The 20,992-nt window shown below is 43.4% G+C and overlaps 1 protein-coding gene across 4 annotated transcripts in view; it reads right to left on the reverse strand.

Moving 5' to 3' along the window:
- LOC137320514 (E3 ubiquitin-protein ligase RMND5A) overlaps positions 1-18,243 on the reverse strand; it is a 95,020-nt gene extending 76,777 nt beyond the window's left edge. The window contains exon 1 of one of the 4 annotated variants that reach the window (XM_067982212.1): positions 17,380-18,243. In XM_067982212.1, the coding sequence (XP_067838313.1) occupies positions 17,380-17,521 (142 nt within the window). In that variant the 5' untranslated portion in view covers positions 17,522-18,243. The remainder of the gene's footprint in view (positions 1-17,379) is intronic. The other 3 variants (XM_067982215.1, XM_067982205.1, XM_067982219.1) reach the window with 3 other exon arrangements.
- Between the last annotated feature and the right edge of the window lie 2,749 nt (positions 18,244-20,992).

Raw genomic sequence — 20,992 nt, forward strand, 5'->3', positions numbered from 1 at the left:
AATAATTGAGGCCCCAAGACACATCCCTGCGGGACTCCACTAGTCACATCCTGCCAATGTGAGTACCTACCCATTATCCCTACTCTCTGTCGCCTTTCGCTCAGCCAACTTCCTAACCAAGTCTGTACTTTTCCCTCGATTCCATGGGCTTCTATCTTAGCTAACAGTCTCTTATGTGGGACTTTATCAAATGCCTTCTGGAAGTCCATATAAATAACATCCATTGACATTCCCCTGTCCACTACTTTAGTCATCTCTTCAAAATTGCAGCTTGCCATTCTTCCTCATTTTTAGAGATTAAGTTTAGGACCATCTATATACTTCTTTATATTGGAGTATTACATTTTTAGTCATTAAAGTTGTCTTGAGATTTGGTAACAAAGTGCTATGTTAGGAGCTATATACTCAACATATCCTTAAAAGAAAAGTGAGCTTTTCCAAATCATTTTTTAAAAACAAAACTCATTAAAAAAAAGTTATTTATCCATCTTGCATCAGGTGGAGTCACCAATTACTGCTCACCTTTAGTAATGATGGTATTGAACCACAGCAGAGTCCCTCACCCAATACCAGTTACATATGGGTTGGTATTGGGCTAGAGAATCAGTATGAGCTCTCAAAGCACCCAAAAAGGAAAACAATGAAGATCTCCATACTTTTAGACCAGTCACTGCTTATATCAGATGAGCAGCGATCATTACCTTGGACATAAAATGTTGAGTTGCAGCAATGGGGGTGATCCGACTCAAATAACTTTATCACAGAAACAGTTTTATAAAATAAACTAGGTTTAAATAAATGGGAAAAGGGGGGGGGATATTTTCTTACATTATCATTTACCTTTATGTTTTAATGATTTTGTTTAACACATTAACAATAGTAAGTTTTGAAAATTATACTCTTATAAATCCCTTAATTTTAATTTTACAATATTCCATTTTGTTAAAGCAAGCTAAAAAAAACTGATGAGTTTTTGTACTAGGCCAAAGGCTGGAAGATCACTTTTATCTAGTTTTGACAAGGTCCTAAATCTACCTTGGTTGGTCTGTATTTGACAGATGCTTAGTTATCTCAAGTGGAGCCACAGAGAGTGTGTGAAGTTACCTATTCATGAAATTGCAATTTCAGTCAAGTTAACCAGAGATATTGAGGAATTGTCCAAAAGGTTGAATTCTTCAAGTCTGAGTTTCCAACTCAGAGAACTCTGTCAAACAGAGTCATCTAGGAAATTTGTACGGGAATTCCTGAAAATTTGAAGATGCATTATCCCACATTTCCTGGTTTCTGATTGTGCTGGCGTTTATGTCAATCAACCAGTTTGCTTTGAATATATAATTAGTATGCAGCACCATATATCAGTTTCCATGCTGAATTATCATCACTGGGCACATCAAGCATTCTTTTAAATTAGAAACAATGTCAACAATCCCAACCTCAGCATCATTTCTCTTCATGTGTGGAACTGGAAGCCACAAAGCAAAATGATTAGCTATAATTGAAGACTCTATTCGTAAAAATTGAAAATGAGAAAGCTCAGATATTAAATCATAAATTAGTACAGATTACAAATAAATGATTGGGATTGTGCTGACTGTTGTAACATTCTATAGTTTGCATGACCTGCTTGTAAACAACTTGAGCTTTGCTCATTCTACTATAGCATACAACTCTTGTCAGTTGCCTTTTACCTAAACTGGTCTGAAATTATCACACCAACTGTGGATTTGCTCGACACATCATTGGCCAGTCTCAAAATTTTTCATTCAAAAAGCCACAACTGGCAAGCACACACAAATAGAGAGTTAACATCAGTCTTGTTCTGCATTAGCACTGCCGTAAATCCCTAAGGACCTCTGATACCCAGAACAGAACACCAAGTGACCAACATTTCTCACTGCCTGCCCCCTCAGTGCTTTCACTGGGAATTATTCATCAAAGTAATGGTGGGTATGTAAAATTGTTATGCCATATCCATGCGAACTGCTAATGACATCTAGCAGTAAAATTTGAGATTTAGTTTCACCCTCCAAACTTGGGTTGTATCTGGAGGGAGTATATCAAGCTACATAAAACTACAATGAAGCACAGTTGGCTGCAGCGACGTCACCGTTGACGGTAGCAGTGGGAGCAACTTGAGATGAATAAGTGTATAATACCAGGAAAGAATACTGGCTTTAGTGCCATTTCTCCTGTAGTATATTGATGTCCAATCCCTCCACCAATGGCACGCAATGACTGCAGGAACTTGCTAAGCTTAGTTTAACAGAACCTCCCTGCCTCGTGACCTCTAGCACCAAGGGGTATTAACACGATCACCTCCAAGTCACACACCATCTTGACTGGGAAACATATTGCCAATCCCTCAACAAAAACAACAATTTGCATTTATATAGCGCCTTTAACTTAGTAAAACGTCCCAAGACGCTTCACAGGAGCGTTATCAAACAAAATGTGACCCCGAGCCGCATAAGGAGATATTAGGACAGGTCACCAAAAGCTTGGTCAAAGAGGTAGGTTTTAAGGAGCATCTTAAAGAAAGAGAGAAGTAGAGAGGCAGAGAGGTTGAGGGAGGGAATTCCAGAGGTTAGGGCTTAGGCTGAAGGCATGGCCGCCAATGGTGGAGCCAATGGCGAGCAACTGGAAAGTACTGCAGTACAAAGGGATCTGGGGGTCCTAGTGCAAGAAAATCAAAAAGTTAGTTTGCAGGTGCAGCAGGTGATCAAAAAGGCCAACGGAATGTTGGCGTTTATTGCTAGGGGGATAGAATATAAAAACAGGGAGGTATTGCTGCAGTTATATATGGTATTGGTGAGACCGCACCTGGAATACTGCATACAGTTTTGGTCTCCATACTTAAGAAAAGACATACTTGCTCTCGAGGCAGTACAAAGAAGGTTCACTCGGTTAATCCCGGGGATGAGGGGGCGGACATATGAGGAGAGGTTGAGTAGATTGGGACTCTACTCATTGGAGTTCAGAAGAATGAGAGGCGATCTTATTGAAACATATAAGATTGTGAAGGGGCTTGATCGGGTGGATGTGGTAAGGATGTTCCCAAGGATGGGTGAAACTAGAACTAGGGGGCATAATCTTAGAATAAGGGGCTGCTCTTTCAAAACTGAGATGAGGAGAAACTTCTTCACTCAGAGGGTAGTAGGTCTGTGGAATTTGCTGCCCCAGGAAGCTGTGGAAGCTACATCATTAAATAAATTTAAAACAGAAATAGACAGTTTCCTAGAAGTAAAGGGAATTAGGGGTTACGGGGAGCGGGCAGGAAATTGGACATGAATTTAGATTTGAGGTTAGGATCAGATCAGCCATGATCTTATTGAATGGCGGAGCAGGCTCGAGGGGCCGATTGGCCTACTCCTGCTCCTATTTCTTATGTTCTTATGATTAAAATTGGGGATGCGCAAGAGCAAGAATTGGAGGACAGCAGAGATCGCGGAAGGTTGTAGGACTGAAGGAGGTTACACAGATAGGGAGGGGCGAGGCCATGGAGGGATTTGAGAACAAGGAGAGAATTTTAAAATCAAGGCATTCCCGGATTGGAAGCCAATGTAGGTCAGCGAGCACAGGGTGATGGGAGAACAAGACTTGGTGCGAGTTAGGATATGGGCAGCAGAGTTTTGGATGAGCTCAAGTTTATGGAGAGTCGAAGATAGGAGGCCAGCCAGGAGAGCATTAGAATAGTCCAGTCTGGAGTTAACAAAGGCATGGTTGAGGGTTTCAGCAGATGAGCTGAGGCAGTGGCGGAGACGGGCGATGTTACGGAGGTGGAAATAGTGATTAAGCGGCTATGTGATTGGAAGCTCATCTCAGGGTCAAATAGAACGCCAAGGTTGCAAACGGTCTGGTTGAGCCTGATCCTGTCCTCACCTGACATACACACACAATTTCACTGGATTGCAATCAAGAGTTGAATGTTATGGTTTATTCTTACTCTCCCCAGCCCAGGAATGCTGCACCCACTCTACTAACCCAGCTCCTGAATATTCTTCATAAAGCTGCAAGGCCAATGGTCAGAAAGGGCACTTTAATACCCATCATAAGATCATGTAATAAAAACAGAAAATGCTGGAGAAGCTCAGCATCTGTGGAGAAAGAAACAGTTAACATTTCAGGTCAAAGTCCTTTTGTCGGAACTGGAAGATGTTAAAAGAGTTAAAGTGTTTGAGCAAGTACAGAGCCAGGGAAAGGGGGAGAGGGAGGGGAGAGGAGGAAAGAACAAAAGGGGAGGTCTGAGATAGGGTAGAGGGCACGAGTGATTAAACATAGAAAACAGGAGCAGGAGTAGGCCATTCGACCCTTCGAGCCTGCTCCACCATTCAATATAATCATGGCTGATCCTCTAGCTCAATACCATATTCCCGCTCTCTCCCCATACCCCTTGATGCCTTTTGTGTCTAGAAATCTACCTAGCTCCTTCTTAAATATATTCAGTGACTTGGCTTCACAGTCTTCTGTGGTAGAGGGTGGTGAACCTATAGAATTCTCTAAGTGAAGAAATTTCTCCTCATCTCAGTCCTAAATGTCCTACCCCGTATCCTGAGACTGCGACCCCTCATTCTGGACCCCCCAGTCAGGGGAAACATCCTCCCTGCATCCAGTCTGTCTAGCCCTGTCAGAATTTTCTTCTAAACTCGAGTGAATACAGGCCGAGTCAACCCAATCTCTCCTCATAAGACAGTCCTGCCATCCCAGGAATCAGTATGGTGAACCTTCGCTGCACTCCCTCTATGGCAAGTATATCCTTTCTTAGATAAGGAATGACAAATGACAAAAGGGATGATGATGCAAGGCAAGGAAGGTGGTAATGGGACAGGTTAAGAAACATAAGATTGATCAGGAGTAGCTATAAACGGCAGCAGCACAACCATTACCAGCACTAGCTGATCGAAAAAATGGGAGGAGTTGTTATGATCTGAAGTTATTGAAATCATTGTTGAATCCGGAAGGTTATAAAGTGCCTAAACGAAAGATGAGGTGCTGTTCCTCAAGCTTATGTTGAGCTTCATTGGAACAGTGTAAGAGGCCGAGAACAGAGAGGTCAGAGTAGGAGTGGGAAGGGGAATTAAAACGGCAAGCAACTGGCAGGTCAAGGTCATGCTTGTGGACAGAGCAGAGGTATTCAGCAAAGCGATCACCCAGTTGCCATTTGGTCTCCCCAATGTAGAGGAGACCGCATTGTGTGCAGCGGATACAGTATGCTACATTGAAAGAAGCACAAGTAAACCGTTGGATGGTGGGAAAGGAGGTGGTGAAAGGGCAGGTGTCGCATCTCCCGCACTCGCACGGGAAGGTGCCGTGGGAAGGAGAGTGGGTGTTGGGGGTGATGGAAGAGTGGACCAGGGTGTCACGGAGGGAGCGGTCCCTTCGGAATGCTGAAAGAGGAGAGGAAGACGTGTTTGGTGGTGGGATCGCGCCGGAGGTGGCGGAAATGGCAGATGATGATACGTTGAATATGGAGGCTGGTGGGGTGGAAGGTGAGGACAAGGGGGACCCTATTGTGGTTCTGGGAGGGAAGGGAAGGGGCAAGGGCAGAAGTGTGGGAAACAGTCAACGGTCGAGCGCCCTGTCAACTACAGTGGAAGGGAATCCTCGGTTGAGGAAAAAGGAAGACATATCGGACGCACTGGTGCGGAAGGTGGTATCATCAGAACAGATGTGACAGAGACGGAGACGGAAAAACTGGGAGAAGGGAATAGAGTCCTTACAGGAAGCGGGGTGGGAGGAAGTGTAATCAAGGTAGCTGTGGGAGTCAGTGGGCTTATAATGGATATTGGCTGACAGCATAGCACCAGAAAAGGAGATAGAGAAGTCGAAGTTTTATAAAGTCTTACTTCCTAACCCTGCCAGTTTCAGTAATGTAATAAAAAAGAAAAAAGAATTGCATTTATATTACGCCTTTCACGACCTCAGGACGTCTCAAAGTGCTTTATGGCCAATAAAGAACTTTTGAAGTGTGGTCACCATTGTAACGTAGAAAATACAGCAGCCAATTTGCTCACAGCAAGCTCTCACAAGCGGCAATGCGATAACGACAAGAGAATCTGTTTTTCTTAAGTGATAGATTGCTCTACGATTGAGAGCAAAGCTGAAATTGGCCTTTTAAATTAGTGGATGGGTATATTATACGCCTGTCCCTCTCTCCTCCACCCCCAAACCAAAGAAGGTTTGACAGGAAGAAAAGAGTTGGAGACTCGGGGGTTGAAACACATCATGGGCAGTAGTGCCAAACCGTCGATGATGAATCGGCAGCCCGTTTTACACTCCGCCCTATTCTCTTTTCCACTGACTGCTGTTCATCTGTAATATCTTCCAGTTCTGACATACGGTTTGTGCACTCAAAATGGTAAATTGTTTGTTTCTCTCTCTCCCGATACTGCCTGACTCGGGAGTGTTTCCAGCATTTTCTGTTTTTGTTAATGAGACTGTGCTGCACTATGACAAGAGAACTTTCAATACTGTTCTCTGACTTTATAGAAAAGGGTTCATTGTGTCATCATTTAAATATACACCATCTCATTTACATCAAAGTCACTGCACATCTAACGGCTCAGAAACAGGTTGAATTGGTCACCATAAGTCAAAATAAAGACATTGTTCCTTTTTTTTAAACCTGCATCCAACAACCAAATCTCCACATGAGGTTGGGTGAGACACCTTCCTTTGTGTGTCTGTGGTGTGACTAGTGTGACGGACTAGGAACAAATTGGCTTTGTTTAACTTGGAATTTGGTGTGTTAACAGACAGTAAGAGAGTCTCTCGCCAGGCTGGTTTTGTTATATTTTTGGAGCAAGTAACAGCAGAGATGTCATGGGTAGCTCCCGTTAATGTGAACTGCAGTCATACAGGGCCTTGGTGAGACCACATCTGGAGTATTATGTGCAGTTTTGGTCTCCTTATCTGAGGAAGGATGTCCTTGCCATGGAGGGAGTGCAACGAAGGTTTATCAGACTGATTCCTGGGATGGCAGGACTGACGTATGAGGAGAGATTGGGTCGACTAGGCCTATATTCAGTAGAGTTTAGAAGAATGAGAGGTGATCTCATCGAAACATATAAAATTCTAACAGGACTAGACAGACCAGATGCAGGGAGGATGTTCCTGATGGCTGGGGAGTCCAGAACCAGGGGTCACAGTCTCAGGATACGGGGTATGCCATTTAGAACCGAGATGAGGAAAAATTTCGTCACTCAGAGAGTGGTGAACCTGTAGAATTCTCTACCACAGAACGCAGTGGAGGCCAAGTCATTAGATGTATTCAAGGAGATAGATATATTTCTTAATGCTAAAGGGATCAAGGGATATGGGGAAAAAGCGGGAACAGGGTACTGAGTTAGACGATCAGCCATGATCATTTGAATGGCGGAGCAGGCCCAAAGGGCCAAATGGTCTACTCCTGCTCCTATTTTCTACGTTTCTATGAATAGGACTGGCAGTAAGCGCAATCCAATTGTTACTTATCAAGGAAAGCTTCCTAAGGGAAGGAATGCTGAATCCAATTCCATTAAGAATTGGGCTGTAACAGAGCTTCTGTTAATGATCTTAATAACCAGCTGAGATGGGGAGGGCTTCTTCTGACCAATTCTACTAACTGGTAAAGAAAAAATTCCACTAACTAGTAAAGAAAAAACCAGAGTGTCCATTGACACCACTGTGTCAGCCAATGAGTCGGAGGTGGGACAGGACTTCTGGCAGGTCGCACAGCAAACAGTCTATTTTACAGCAAAGAGTCTATTTACTCAACAAATACAGTCTATTTAAACAAGTGTATTACAGCAAACAGTCAACAGAGTCTATTTAAAAAAGGTCTCTGTGAACTACAGCAAACAGAACTCATGACTGAAACTACACCAACGCCTCCCGATAAAAGCAGAGTGATTTCTCCAGCAAAATGCAGTGAGTGGAGGATAGCTACATACAAATTCTGAGCGTAAAATCAATCCCAGTCACTTACAGCAGTGCGGTCTCCAGGCGGGATTGACAGAGGAATTATCCAATCATTTCCATTCTGGCCAGGAATAATGGTGTCACTATATTCAGTCAAGAAAAACGCTTTATATAGTGCCTTTCAAGATCTCAGGTCGTCCCAAAGCACTTTACAATCTAATGAAGTATTTTTGAAGTGTAGTTACTGTTGTAATGTAGGAAATGCGGCTGCCAATTTGCACTCAGCAAGCTCCCATGCACAGCAATAAAATAAATGACCAAATCATCTATTTTTTTAGGTGTTGGCTAAGGGGTATATGTTGGCCAGACACCGAAGAGAACTCCCCTGCTCTTCTTCGAAATAGTGGCCGTGGGATCTTTTATGTCTGCCTGAGAGGGCAGCCTCAGTTTAATGTTTCATCTGAAAGACGGCGCCTCAGACAGTGCATTGCTCCCTCCCGCTTGATTGGCACCCCATCCACCACCCTAAACATTCACTCCTTTCACCACCGGCACACCGTGGTTGCTGTGTGTACAACCTACAGGATGCACTGCAGCAACTCACAAAGGCTTCTTCGACAGCACCTCCCAAACCCACGGCCTCTACCACCTAGAAGGACAAGGGCAGCAGACACATGGGAACACCACCTGCACATTCCCCTCCAAGTCACACACCATCCCGACTTGGAAATATATCGCTGTTCCTTCATCGTTGCTGGGTCAAAAATCCAGGAACTCCCTATCTAACAATACTGTGGGAGAACCTTCACCACATGGACTGCAGCGGTTCAAGAAGGCGGCTCACCATCACCTTCTCAAGGGCAATTAGGGATGGGCAATAAACGCTGCCTTGCCAGCAACACCCACATCCCATGAACGAATAAAAAAAAATCTAGTGGAGACATGGTGGGGGGGGGGGGTGGAAAAGTCAGTCAGCAATCTTATTAACCAGCCAAGATAAGGAGGGACTTATGCTGGCCAAGCCTTCTAAACAGTTGGTGCATGAAGGGGAAAGGATGAATCTCCGCATCTGCAGCAGCAATTTCCACTTATAGCACCTTTAACATTAAAAAATGTCCAAAGGCGCTTCACGAAGGTGTAATCAGAAATAAAATCTTACTATGCATCAATGAGAAGGAGGAGTTACTTGTATCATATAATCATCCCACAGTACACACCAACTGTCCCTTAAAAGAAATAAATAGGCTCCAAACTCCAAATGAGTTTGACTGTTATATTACAACATACGCAGTGAGATGAATATTAAAGGCCCAATTTTAGCTCCCTCGTCTTTCGGATGAGAAGTTGAACTGACGTTAAGTCTGCCCTCGCACGTGGACCGTAAAAGATCCCATGACACTATTTCGAAAAAGAGCAAGGGACTTCTTACTGGTGACCCGGCCAATATTTGTCCCTCAACATCACCAAAAAAACAGATTATCTGGTCACTGTCACATTGCTGTTCGTGGGACCTTGTGTGCGCAAATTGGCTGCCACATTTCCTACATTACAACAGTGACCACACTTCAAAAGTGCTTCATTGGCCATAAAGCACTTTGGGACGTCCTGAGGTCACGAAAGGCGCAATATAAATGCAATTTTTTTTATTCCATTACTGAAATTGGCAGGGTTAGGAAGTAAGACTTCACAAAACTTCGACTTCTCTATCTCCATTTCTGGGATAGGCTGTCAACCAATATCCATTATAAGCCCACCGACTCCCACGGTTACCTTGATTACACGTCCTCCCACCCTGCTTCCTGTAAGGACTCTATTCCCTTCTCCCAGTTTCTCCATCTCCATCTCATCTGTTCTGACAATACTACCTTCCACACCAGTGTGTCCGATATGTCTTCCTTTTTCCTCAACCAAGGATTCCCCTCCACTGTAGTTGACTGGGCCCTCGACCGTGTCCGTCCTGTTTCCCACACTTCTGCCCTCACCCCCTTCCCTTCCCTTCCAGAACCACAATAGGGTTCCCCTTGCCCTCACCTTCCACTCCACCAGCCTCCACAGTCAACGCATTATCCTCTGCCATTTCCGCCACCTCCAGCGCGATCCCACCACCAAACACATCTTCCCCTCCTCTTTCAGCATTCCGAAGTGACCGCTCCCTCCGCGACATCCTAGTCCACTCTTCCATCACCCCCACAACCGCTCTCCTCCCCACGGCACCTTCCATGCGAGTGCAGGAGATGCAACACCTGCCCCTTCACCTCCACTGTCCACGGCCCAAACGCTCCTCCCAGATAAAACAGCAGTTTACTTGTACTTCTTTCAATATAGTATACTGTATCTGCTGCACACAATGCGGTCTCCTCTACATTGGGGAGGCCAAACGCAGACTGGGAGAGCGCTGTGCTTAACACCTCCGCTCTGTCTGAAAGCGTGACCCTGACCTGCCAGTCACTTGCCATTTTAATTCCCCTTCCCACTCCTACTTTAACCTCTCTGTCCTCGGCCACTTACACTGTTCCAATTAAGATGTGGAGATGCCGGTGATGGACTGGGGTTAACAATTGTAAACAATTTTACAACACCAAGTTATAGTCCAACGATTTTATTTTTAATCCCACAAGCTTTCGGGGGCTTTCCCCTTCCTCAGGCAGTGTGGAAAAGACAATTTTGAATCCTTTGCATTTTAAGATCACAGAACAAAGCCTGGTGATTACTGCCCGTTGCCAAGGCAATCACAGTGAGCAGACAGAAAGGTGTCATCTAAAAGGCCACTGAATATACAACCCCCCAAAAAAAAGAGAGAGATAAGGAAGACAGTCAATGACCCGTTATATTAAAAACAGATAACATTTGTTCGCTGGTGGGGTTACGTGTAGTGTGACATGAACCCAAGATCCCGGTTGAGGCCGTCCTCATGGGTGCGGAACTTGGCTATTAATTTCTGCTCGACGATTTTGCGTTGTCGTGTGTCTCGAAGGCCGCCTTGGAGTACGCTTACCCGAAGGTCGGTGGCTGAATGTCCATGACTGCTGAAGTGTTCCCCGACAGGGAGAGAACCCTCCTGTTTGGCGATTGTTGCGCGGTGTCCGTTCATCCGTTGTCGCAGCGTCTGCATGGTCTCGCCAATGTACCATGCTCTGGGGCATCCTTTCCTGCAACGTATGAGGTAGACAACGTTGGCCGAGTCACAGGAGTATGAACCGTGCACCTGGTGGGTGGTGTCCTCTCGTGTGATGGTGGTATCTGTGTCGATGATCTGGCATGTCTTGCAGAGGTTACCGTGGCAGGGTTGTGTGGTGTCGTGGACGCTGTTCTCCTGAAGGCTGGGTAATTTGCTGCGAACGATGGTTTGTTTGAGGTTGGGTGGCTGTTTAAAGGCAAGTAGTGGAGGTGTGGGGATGGCCATAGCGAGGTGTTCGTCATCATTGATGACATGTTGAAGGCTGCGGAGAACATGGCGTAGTTTCTCCGCTCCGGGGAAGTACTGGACGACGAAGGGTACTCTGTTGGTTGCGTCCCTAGTAAGAACGGGATATGATGCTCGACTCATCGATCGACAGTTCCGACGGGCCACAGCGAAAAATCGCGTAGACCTCCTCAGAAGACTAACACGGGACGCAACCAACAGAGTACCCTTCGTCGTCCAGTACTTCCCCGGAGCGGAGAAACTACGCCATGTTCTCCGCAGCCTTCAACATGTCATCAATGATGACGAACACCTCGCTATGGCCATCCCCACACCTCCACTACTTGCCTTTAAACAGCCACCCAACCTCAAACAAACCATCGTTCGCAGCAAATTACCCAGCCTTCAGGAGAACAGCGTCCACGACACCACACAACCCTGCCACGGTAACCTCTGCAAGACATGCCAGATCATCGACACAGATACCACCATCACACGAGAGGACACCACCCACCAGGTGCACGGTTCATACTCCTGTGACTCGGCCAACGTTGTCTACCTCATACGTTGCAGGAAAGGATGCCCCAGAGCATGGTACATTGGCGAGACCATGCAGACGCTGCGACAACGGATGAACGGACACCGCGCAACAATCGCCAAACAGGAGGGTTCTCTCCCTGTCGGGGAACACTTCAGCAGTCATGGACATTCAGCCACCGACCTTCGGGTAAGCGCACTCCAAGGCGGCCTTCGAGACACACGACAACGCAAAATCGTCGAGCAGAAATTAATAGCCAAGTTCCGCACCCATGAGGACGGCCTCAACCGGGATCTTGGGTTCATGTCACACTACACGTAACCCCACCAGCGAACAAATGTTATCTGTTTTTAATATAACGGGTCATTGACTGTCTTCCTTATCTCTCTCTCTCTTTTTTTTGGGGGGTTGTATATTCAGTGGCCTTTTAGATGACACCTTTCTGTCTGCTCACTGTGATTGCCTTGGCAACGGGCAGTAATCACCAGGCTTTGTTCTGTGATCTTAAAATGCAAAGGATTCGAAATTGTCTTTTCCACACTGCCTGAGGAAGGGGAAAGCCCCCGAAAGCTTGTGGGATTAAAAATAAAATCGTTGGACTATAACTTGGTGTTGTAAAATTGTTTACAATTGTTCCAATTAAGCTCAACGTAAGCTCGAGGAACAGCATCTCATCTTTCGTTCAGGCACTTAATCTTCTGGACTCAAAATTGATTTTAATAACTTCAGATCATAACCACTCCTCCCATTTTTTCGATCAGCTAGTGCTGGTAATGGTTGTGCTGCTGCCATTTACAGCTACTCCTGATCACTCTTTTGTTTCTTAACCTGTCCCATTACCACCTTCCTTGCCTTGCATCATCATCCCTTTGTCATTTAATCAATCGTGCCCTCTGCCCTATCACAGAGCTTTTGTTCTTTCCTCCCCCCCCCCCTCCCCTCTCCCCAGCTCTGTACTTGCTCAAAGACTTTAACTCTTAACATCTTCCAGTTCCAACGAAAGGTCTTCGACCTGAAACGTTAAATCTGTTTCCTTCTCCACAGATGCGGCCTGACTTGCTGAGCTTCTCCAGCATTTTCGGTTTTTATTTCAGATTTCCAGCATCTGCAGTATTTTGCTTTTAATAAGGTCATGTAATGGTGTCCCATGGCTAGCAAGATTATTAGTACTAAAATCTTGGAAATATCATACTAAATTCATAGGGTACCGTACTAAATTCCCAGAACATAACTTGTTTCAAAAGTCCCACAGCTAGTAAGAATCTGTAGTTCCGACACAATTAGCATGATTGTACCTTTAAACAAAAAGTATTTCAGTCACTGTACAAAAAGTCACATTGGCCACTTCAATTGCATATATGAATTCCCATAAATTACCTGAACAGAATTTATAGCAATGATCTTACAAGTGAAGATCTTGTATGTATATGTGAGAGAACACAAGTTAATTCTGTTTATCAGTAGCAAACAGTAAAGCGGTACTTTGATGTAAACAACAGTATAGCATGTAGCGTTCTCTCAGCGTAACAGAAGAAATAAGATAGGGCTTGCTGAGTAGAAACTAACAGAACATTGCTTTGAACAGCAGCAGTGAATTTGACAAAGATGTTAACAGACAAAAACATACTGTACTTCCCAAAAGTAAAAAGCTACAATATTGATTAAACGTATTGAAATAGGAGATATTTTGTGGCTGTTTTTGGAATCGTACATCAGGGAAAAATATACCATTTTCTCCACTCAAAAAATTGTATTCATTAGTCATACATTTTTCAGATGAGACTGAAAACCGAGGCCCGTCTGCCCTCTCAGGTGGACATAAAAGATACCATGGCATTATTTCAAAGAAGAGCAGGGGAGTTCTCCCCGGTATCCTGGCCAATATTTATCCCTCAGTAAACATTACTAAGAACAGATTATCTGATCATGATCACATAGTTGTTTGTAGAACCTTGCTGTGCACAAATTGGCTGCCGTGTTTTGTACATTACAACAGCGACTACACTTCAACAGTGCTTCACCGGCTGTAAAGTGCTTTGGGACATCCTGAGGTCATGAAAAGCGCTATGTAAATGCAAGTCTTTTTTTAATATGTTCACAAGTTTCTTTACACTATCAACACACATTTCCAATTAAAAAATCTAGAATCCTACTAAGTACTGTAATGTGATAAGAGTCATGTTTTCTGGTGTTCATTCACCATGGTTTACCTCCCACTTCATTGTGTGCAAGTAATGGGATGTCTATTTTAACAGATCACGCATATGGAGCTCCACCATGATAGTAAACACATGCCTCCCACGAGCTTCAAGTGGATAACGATACTAAAACCAGATGAAAATCTAAGCAATGATAGTAGTTGTTATGACTAAGGACAATGCTTGCATTCAAACAAACCTAGCTAAACAAGAATTACCTTTAACAAGAATGGGGAGAAAATTAGAAGAAAAAAATACAAATATTTCCCCTCACAGGACAGCTTCTTAAATATTAAGGGGGATGAGAAGTAAAGTGCAATATATGCAAGTAATACACTGAATTTCGTAGCAAGCAGCTCCCTCGCTTATCTAGTGAGCACTGGAGGCCTACAAATCAACAAATCAGGACGGTCCCATGTTTGGCTCCTCATTACAAGCCCAGTTGGCCTAGGTACTGCTGGGTTGAAGAGGGAAGATCCAATTCCCAATCGCTATTTAAAAACCTCAGTAGACAACTACGGTGTCACCAATGATCAAATAGTTCATAACACTCATTGTCAAAGTTCACAAGGATGGCCACTTGGGCATGAAGGAAAGCAAAGGAAACAGAATCCCAGCATGAAGTCAAAGTCTTCAGGAGAGGAAGATAGGAAACAAGAAGTAAAATGGCAAGAACTAAAATAATTCCCATTAATTAACTACAAATTATGTAGAAACACAATCTCCTTGGAACAGTGAAGATTGAGAGAAGTTTTGATAGAGGTACTTAAAATCATGAAGTGTGTAGACAGAATAGATAAAGAGAAACTGTTCCCATTGGCGGAAGATTCAAGAACCAGAGGACATAGATTTAAGGTGATTGGCAGAAGAACCAAAGGTGACATGAGGAAAGGCTTTTTTAGGATCTGGAACACATTGCCAGGGGGTTGGTGGAGGCAGATTCAATCATGGCTTTCAAAAAGGAACTGGATAAGTACTTGAAAGGAAAAAATTTGCAGGGCTACGGGGATAGGGTGGAGGAGTGGGACTAGCTGGATTGCTCTTGCATACAGCCGGCACGGTCTTGATGGGCTGAATGGCCTCCTTCCGCGCTGTAACCTTTCTATGATTCTAATTAAGCCTCCACCAGTAACATAATTATTAACAGTCCTACATTAACATTATACAGCAAGGGACAGAGCACATTGCCCACACTAAAAATACAGTATATGCAAGAGACCATAAATACCAATCTAATCTCAGGGTGCAAAGGACAATCTTTAAGCGCGATTTAAGACATCTGAACTGCCAGGTTATGCAAGTGCGGTTTAGAAAATGCACACATCATCTGATCTCGCTCCTTAACAAATTAATTAAGTATAATGTGGTTATTTTTTTTACGCTACTCAAACCTTACAGCTTACCAGAGTGTCTAGCGTGAATGTAGTCAAATGCAAGATACTTGACTGGGTTGTCTGTAACTTTCTGAAGTTGCGTCCAATTCCAATTATGCTTCTCTATATAACAGGGTTGACTCAAATGACAAAAGCACTGACAGAGAAAACTCTAACATAAAGGACTCAACACTCTCTCGAGCAGAGACAGGAGCTTTGCCTGTTACTTCCAACATGGTGCTATCTGGCCAATATTTATCCCTCAACCAATATCACTAAAACAGATTATCTAGTCATTATCACCTTGCTGTTTGTTCGGTTTGCTGTGTGCAAATTGACTGCCACGTTTCCGACATTACAACAATTACACTTCAAAGGTACGTCATTGGCTGTAAAGAACTTTGGGATGTCTTGAGGTCGTGAAAGGTGCTATATAAATGCAAGTCTTTCTTTCACCAACAGCACTTAAGCCAAATGTATAAATGAAACTGTACTAATTGCTCAGGTGAAACAAACACACACACACACAGCATTAGGGTCTCGATTGCTCACTTGTCATTTCTCGCTGTTGCTGAATCCATTCTGCTTTATAAATGGGGCAGATTCAGCATCAGTTTCAATGTAGTGTACTATTTTGGATTAAATTTGCATTTAACCCACATGAAAAATGTTCAACTGTCTCCCATAGAGAGCACACAGCAAAGGTTACTGTATCAACTATAGCATCAAGACACTAATACTTTCAGAGGCACTACTATCCATCCAAATTATTTTCAAAAGAAACAAAAATTAATATCAAGATCAGTTGAAGTAATATCTCGCAGTAGCCACTAATCGTAGAATGAATATAGCTCAGTTGTGTAAACTGCTCACCTTCCCTCTTGCCTAAGAAAATCATAGCAGCATACTATACAAATTCTGAGGCAGTGCAGTCACTAAGCTTGGTGCCAAAACATTAAAAAAACTTTAATCATTATGCTATAATCTAATTGCACTGCTAAATATTTTTCCAAAGTTCAAGTGGACGTAGTTTTTTAAAAAATCACATACTCAGCATCATGTTATACTAAAAACTCAGGGAAAACAAAATATCTCTGCTGCAACCTCATGAAAATTGCTGATACATTACACTTTCCTAAAATCTTATAGCAAAACTGTTGGAGTGTCAATTTGTACTACAATGTATACATCAGAACATATATGATTTTTCCAGTAGCATAAAAGCCAAGTTGCAATCAACACAGATTTTCTAGTAGGTATACTTGTGTATAGTTTCCCACTACACCCTCCTCTGAGAATGCATTATGACAGAAAGTATAGCACACTTAGAATTGTTCAAACAATTAACTGTACTATAATGTTACCATAATCATGCTGTGACACCAAATACATACCCATATCTGAGTAAAATTTTAGGCTGGAATGTGTGTCATTCAACATCCATGTAGTGTAATATTACTGCAATGGAGTAATGCAAAGTCAGCTGTGTAAATACTCCAGCCCAAGTGTAATGTCAGTGCAGGTGAGTATTATGAAATATTACATATTTTAGCCCCAGTGTTATGTTGTTAAACGTAGTGTAATATTACACACTTTGTTCTCAGTTGTAGTGTAATGCTCCAGCCAGAGAATCATGTTATGCCAGGCTAGTGTAGTGCAATAATACACATCCCCATCTCACGCAGTGAAATGTCAGTGCAGTGGAGGGTAAGTAACATCACACACTAAAGCCCAAATGGGGAATCAGTGCAGTCAAGTGTAGTGTAATATGACATACTCCAGCCAGAATGTAATGTCAGTGTGGGTGAGTATAATGTGGCACACTCCAGCTCGGTTGTAGCGGACATTCCCATCCGAGCGCAACATACCAGGGCACAAACACACACACACGAGGCCTCGGCACCGTTCACAATTGCTGCTGGCTCGGTTTCGTCGCCGTAGCCGTGGCCGCGGTTGGCGGGCCGCGCTCACCTCCAGTCTGGGTCAGCTCCTGTCTCAGGCCGCTCGTGTACTCGATCAGCTCCTCTAGGGTCCGGTCGCAGTGCTGTCCGTACGAGGTGAATTTCTGCAGAACTTTATCCAGCTCCCTCTCCACGTTCAGACATTGCTCCATGATATAACCAAACAGCGAGGAGCCGGGGAGGGGGAGGGGAATGGAGACAGAGACACGAACCGCCGAGCCGAGCGGACGCTGACTGCCCGCTCGACCCTATCCTCTGGGGGGGTTTTTTTTTATTCCCTCCCCCCCCCCCCCCGCCGCCTCTGCCCAGTTCCGATCCGGTCCGGTCCGATCGAGTCGAGTCCGGTCTGAGCCGATCCGCGCGCCCCGCGCTCGCGACTGTTTTTGTTTTTCTCGAAACGGCAGCTGCGACTTCGCGCGACAGGTGGAACATACCAATAGCGATAAACCGGGTACTTAGGGAGGGGGGTGCACGGGTAAACTGCGGATTAATCCGTACACCAGTTTTTTTAAGAAATGAAATGTGCCAATAGCATATTTGTTAGATAAGTCAATCAGATTTGATGCAACTCCAATGTGCTTATTTAGATGCTACGGTTCTTAAGACACCATGCATTGCTTCCCATCACAACTCCCTGTGTTTCTTTTCCCCGATGGACCAGACCGGAAGTTGCTAGCGACCCTCGGCGGTGATTAAATTTGTGTAAATCAAAGGGAAAATAATTATTTTTTTAAAGAATGAATGCGGTAAATATCTGATCACAAACCAGCCGAGTGCAAATCAGTTCGTTTTACGCCGTCGGTTCGCTTGTTTGTTTTGAAATCAATATTCGCTCAAAAATAATGACGGCGGCGGCGCTTGTTTATTCGGGTACGAGCGCCATGGTCGCTTGTGACCTTTAACCCGGCTGTTGCTATGTTACGAGTGGCCTACTTACGCAAGTCTGATGGGATGGGGGTCATTGATGTGTTACCAGAGCTGAGGCAGGTTCTGTAGTAGTCAATAGTGTCATAGTAATATTGAGAGTCTAGTATTAAAATGGTATTTGTGATTTTAAAAAATCCAGACAACGGCAAAGTTTTAACTTTGGAAACAGGTCTGTCAAAATTTGCTCTTTTTTAGTAATATAACCTATTTTGACTCTTACTGAAAAAAGAAAGAGCTCCAAATGTGTAAATTGGTTTGCAATCTGACTCATTCTTCTCGACAAATCTGACAACTTGTATTAATTAAGGATGACAACAGCCTTATTTTCATTTTAAAATGTCACTTATTTGGTTGCAGTTCACAAAATATAAATCCAGGTTATGTATTTAGATGGTTTTGCAATCTGTAGAGATGACAATTCACTGTATTTAATACGAAGATACCAAGTTATTTATTACCACAGAAATTACAGCATAGATGAACTATTTGGAAGAGTGTACTTGTGTTAATGCTGGTTCTGTCAACTCTAATTTACATGATTTGCATAGAATGTACAGCACAGAAACAAACCATTTGACCCAACAGGTCCATGCCGGTGTTCATACAACACACGACCCTCCTCCCTACCTACTTCATCTAACCCTATCAGCATATATCCTTCTATTCCTTTCTCGCTCATGTGTTTATCAAGCTTCCCCTTAAATGCCTCTATGCCATTCGCCTCAACTACTCCTTGTGGTAGCGAGTCCCACATTCTAACCGCTCTCTGGGTAAAGAAGTTTCTCCTGAATTCCCTATTGGATTTATTAGTCACTATCTTATATTTATGGCCCCTAGTTCTGGTATCTCCAGCAAGTGGAAACATCTTCTCTATGTCTACCCTATCAAACCCTTTCATAATCTTAAAGACCGCTATCAAGTCGCCCGTCAGTCTTGTCTTTTCTAGAGAAAAGAGCCCCAGCCTGTTCAATCTTTCCTGATAGGTATAACCTCTCATTTCTGGTATCATCCTAGTAAATCTTTTTTGCACCTTCTCCAATGCCTCTGTATCCTTTTTATACTATGTAGTCCAGAACTGTTCACAGTACTCCAAGTATGCTCTAACCAAGGTTATATACAAATTTAACATAAAAATACAGGAACATGGGATTAGTTATCTTTTTCAAATACTTACCCAATCCCTTTTCAAATGATAATAGAAAGAACATGTCTTAACACATTCTGCTTTTCACCCTCTCCCTTCCAATACACCCTTCCCACGGGAGTAGCTGGTGAGCCTGAGGGAAGTTAACATTGAAGTTGCGCAGAGCATGAGTGGGCAGGAGGAGCCAGGGATTGAAGCCGAGGAGGCAGATGTTGTTATCCAAGGAGACTCGGGAAAGGTCTGCCTTCACAGGGGCAACAAAAATATATCCCTGTTAGGAGGAAAGACTCCACAAAAAGGGTGAACCAACCATGGCCAACTAAGGAAGTAAAGGATGGTATCAGGTTAAAAGAAAAAGCATACAACATGGCAAAGATTACTGGTAAGTCCAAAGATTGGGGAAACTTTAAAAACCAATAAAGGATGACTAAAAGAATAATAAGGAGGGAGAAAATAAATTATGAGAGTAAACTAGCAAGAAATATAAAAATTGACAGTAAAAGCTTCTACAAGTATATAAAAAGGACGAAGGTAGCTAAAGTAAACATTGGTCCCTTAGAGGATGAGACTGGGGAAATAATAATGGAAAACAAGGAAATAGCAGGGGAATTGAACAGATATTTTGTATCTGTCTTCACAGTAGAAGACACTAATAATATACCAATAATAGTAGAAAATCAAGGGGCAAAGGGGAGGGAGGAACTAAAAACAATCACTATCACTAGAGGAAAAAGTACCAGGTAAACTAATGGGTCTAAAGACTGACAAGTCCCCTGGACCTAATGGCTTGAATCCGAGGGTCTTAAAGGAAGTGGCTACAGAGATAGTGGATGCATTGGTTGTAATCTTCCAAAATTCACTAGATTCTGGAAAGGTCCCAGCGGATTGGAAAACAGCAAACATAACACCCCTATTTAAGAAGGGAGTGAGACAGAAAGCAGGTAACTATAGACCAGTTGACCTTACATCTGTCATTGGGAAAATGCTAGAATCCATTATTAAGGAAGTAGTAGCAGGACATTTGAAGACTCATAATATAATCAAGGAGAGTCAACATGGTTTTATGAAGGGGAAATCATGTCTGACAAATTTATTCGAGTTCTTTGAGGAAGTAGCGGCAGAGTGGATAAAGGGGAACCAACGGATGCAGTATATTTGGATTTCGAAAAGGCATTCGATAAGGTGCCACATAAAAGATAAGAGCCCATGGTGTTGGGGGTAGTATACTGGCATGGATAGAGGATTGGCTAACTAACAGAAAACAAAGAGTCGGGATAAAAGGGTCATTTTCAAAATGGCAATCTGTAACTAGTGGGGTGCCGCAGGGCTCAGTGCTGGGGCCTCAACTATTTACAATATATATCAATGACTTGGATGAAGGAACAGAGTGTCTTGTGGCCAAATTTGCTGATGATACAAAGATAGATGGAAAAGCAAGTTGCGATGAGGACACAAAGTGTCTGCAAAGGTTAAATGAAAGGGCAAAAAATTGGCAGATGGAATATAATGTGGGAAAATGTGAAGTCATCCACTTTGGGAGGAAAAATAAAAA

Source organism: Heptranchias perlo, chromosome 1, assembly GCF_035084215.1.
Source record: "Heptranchias perlo isolate sHepPer1 chromosome 1, sHepPer1.hap1, whole genome shotgun sequence".
NCBI lineage: Eukaryota > Metazoa > Chordata > Chondrichthyes > Hexanchiformes > Hexanchidae > Heptranchias > Heptranchias perlo.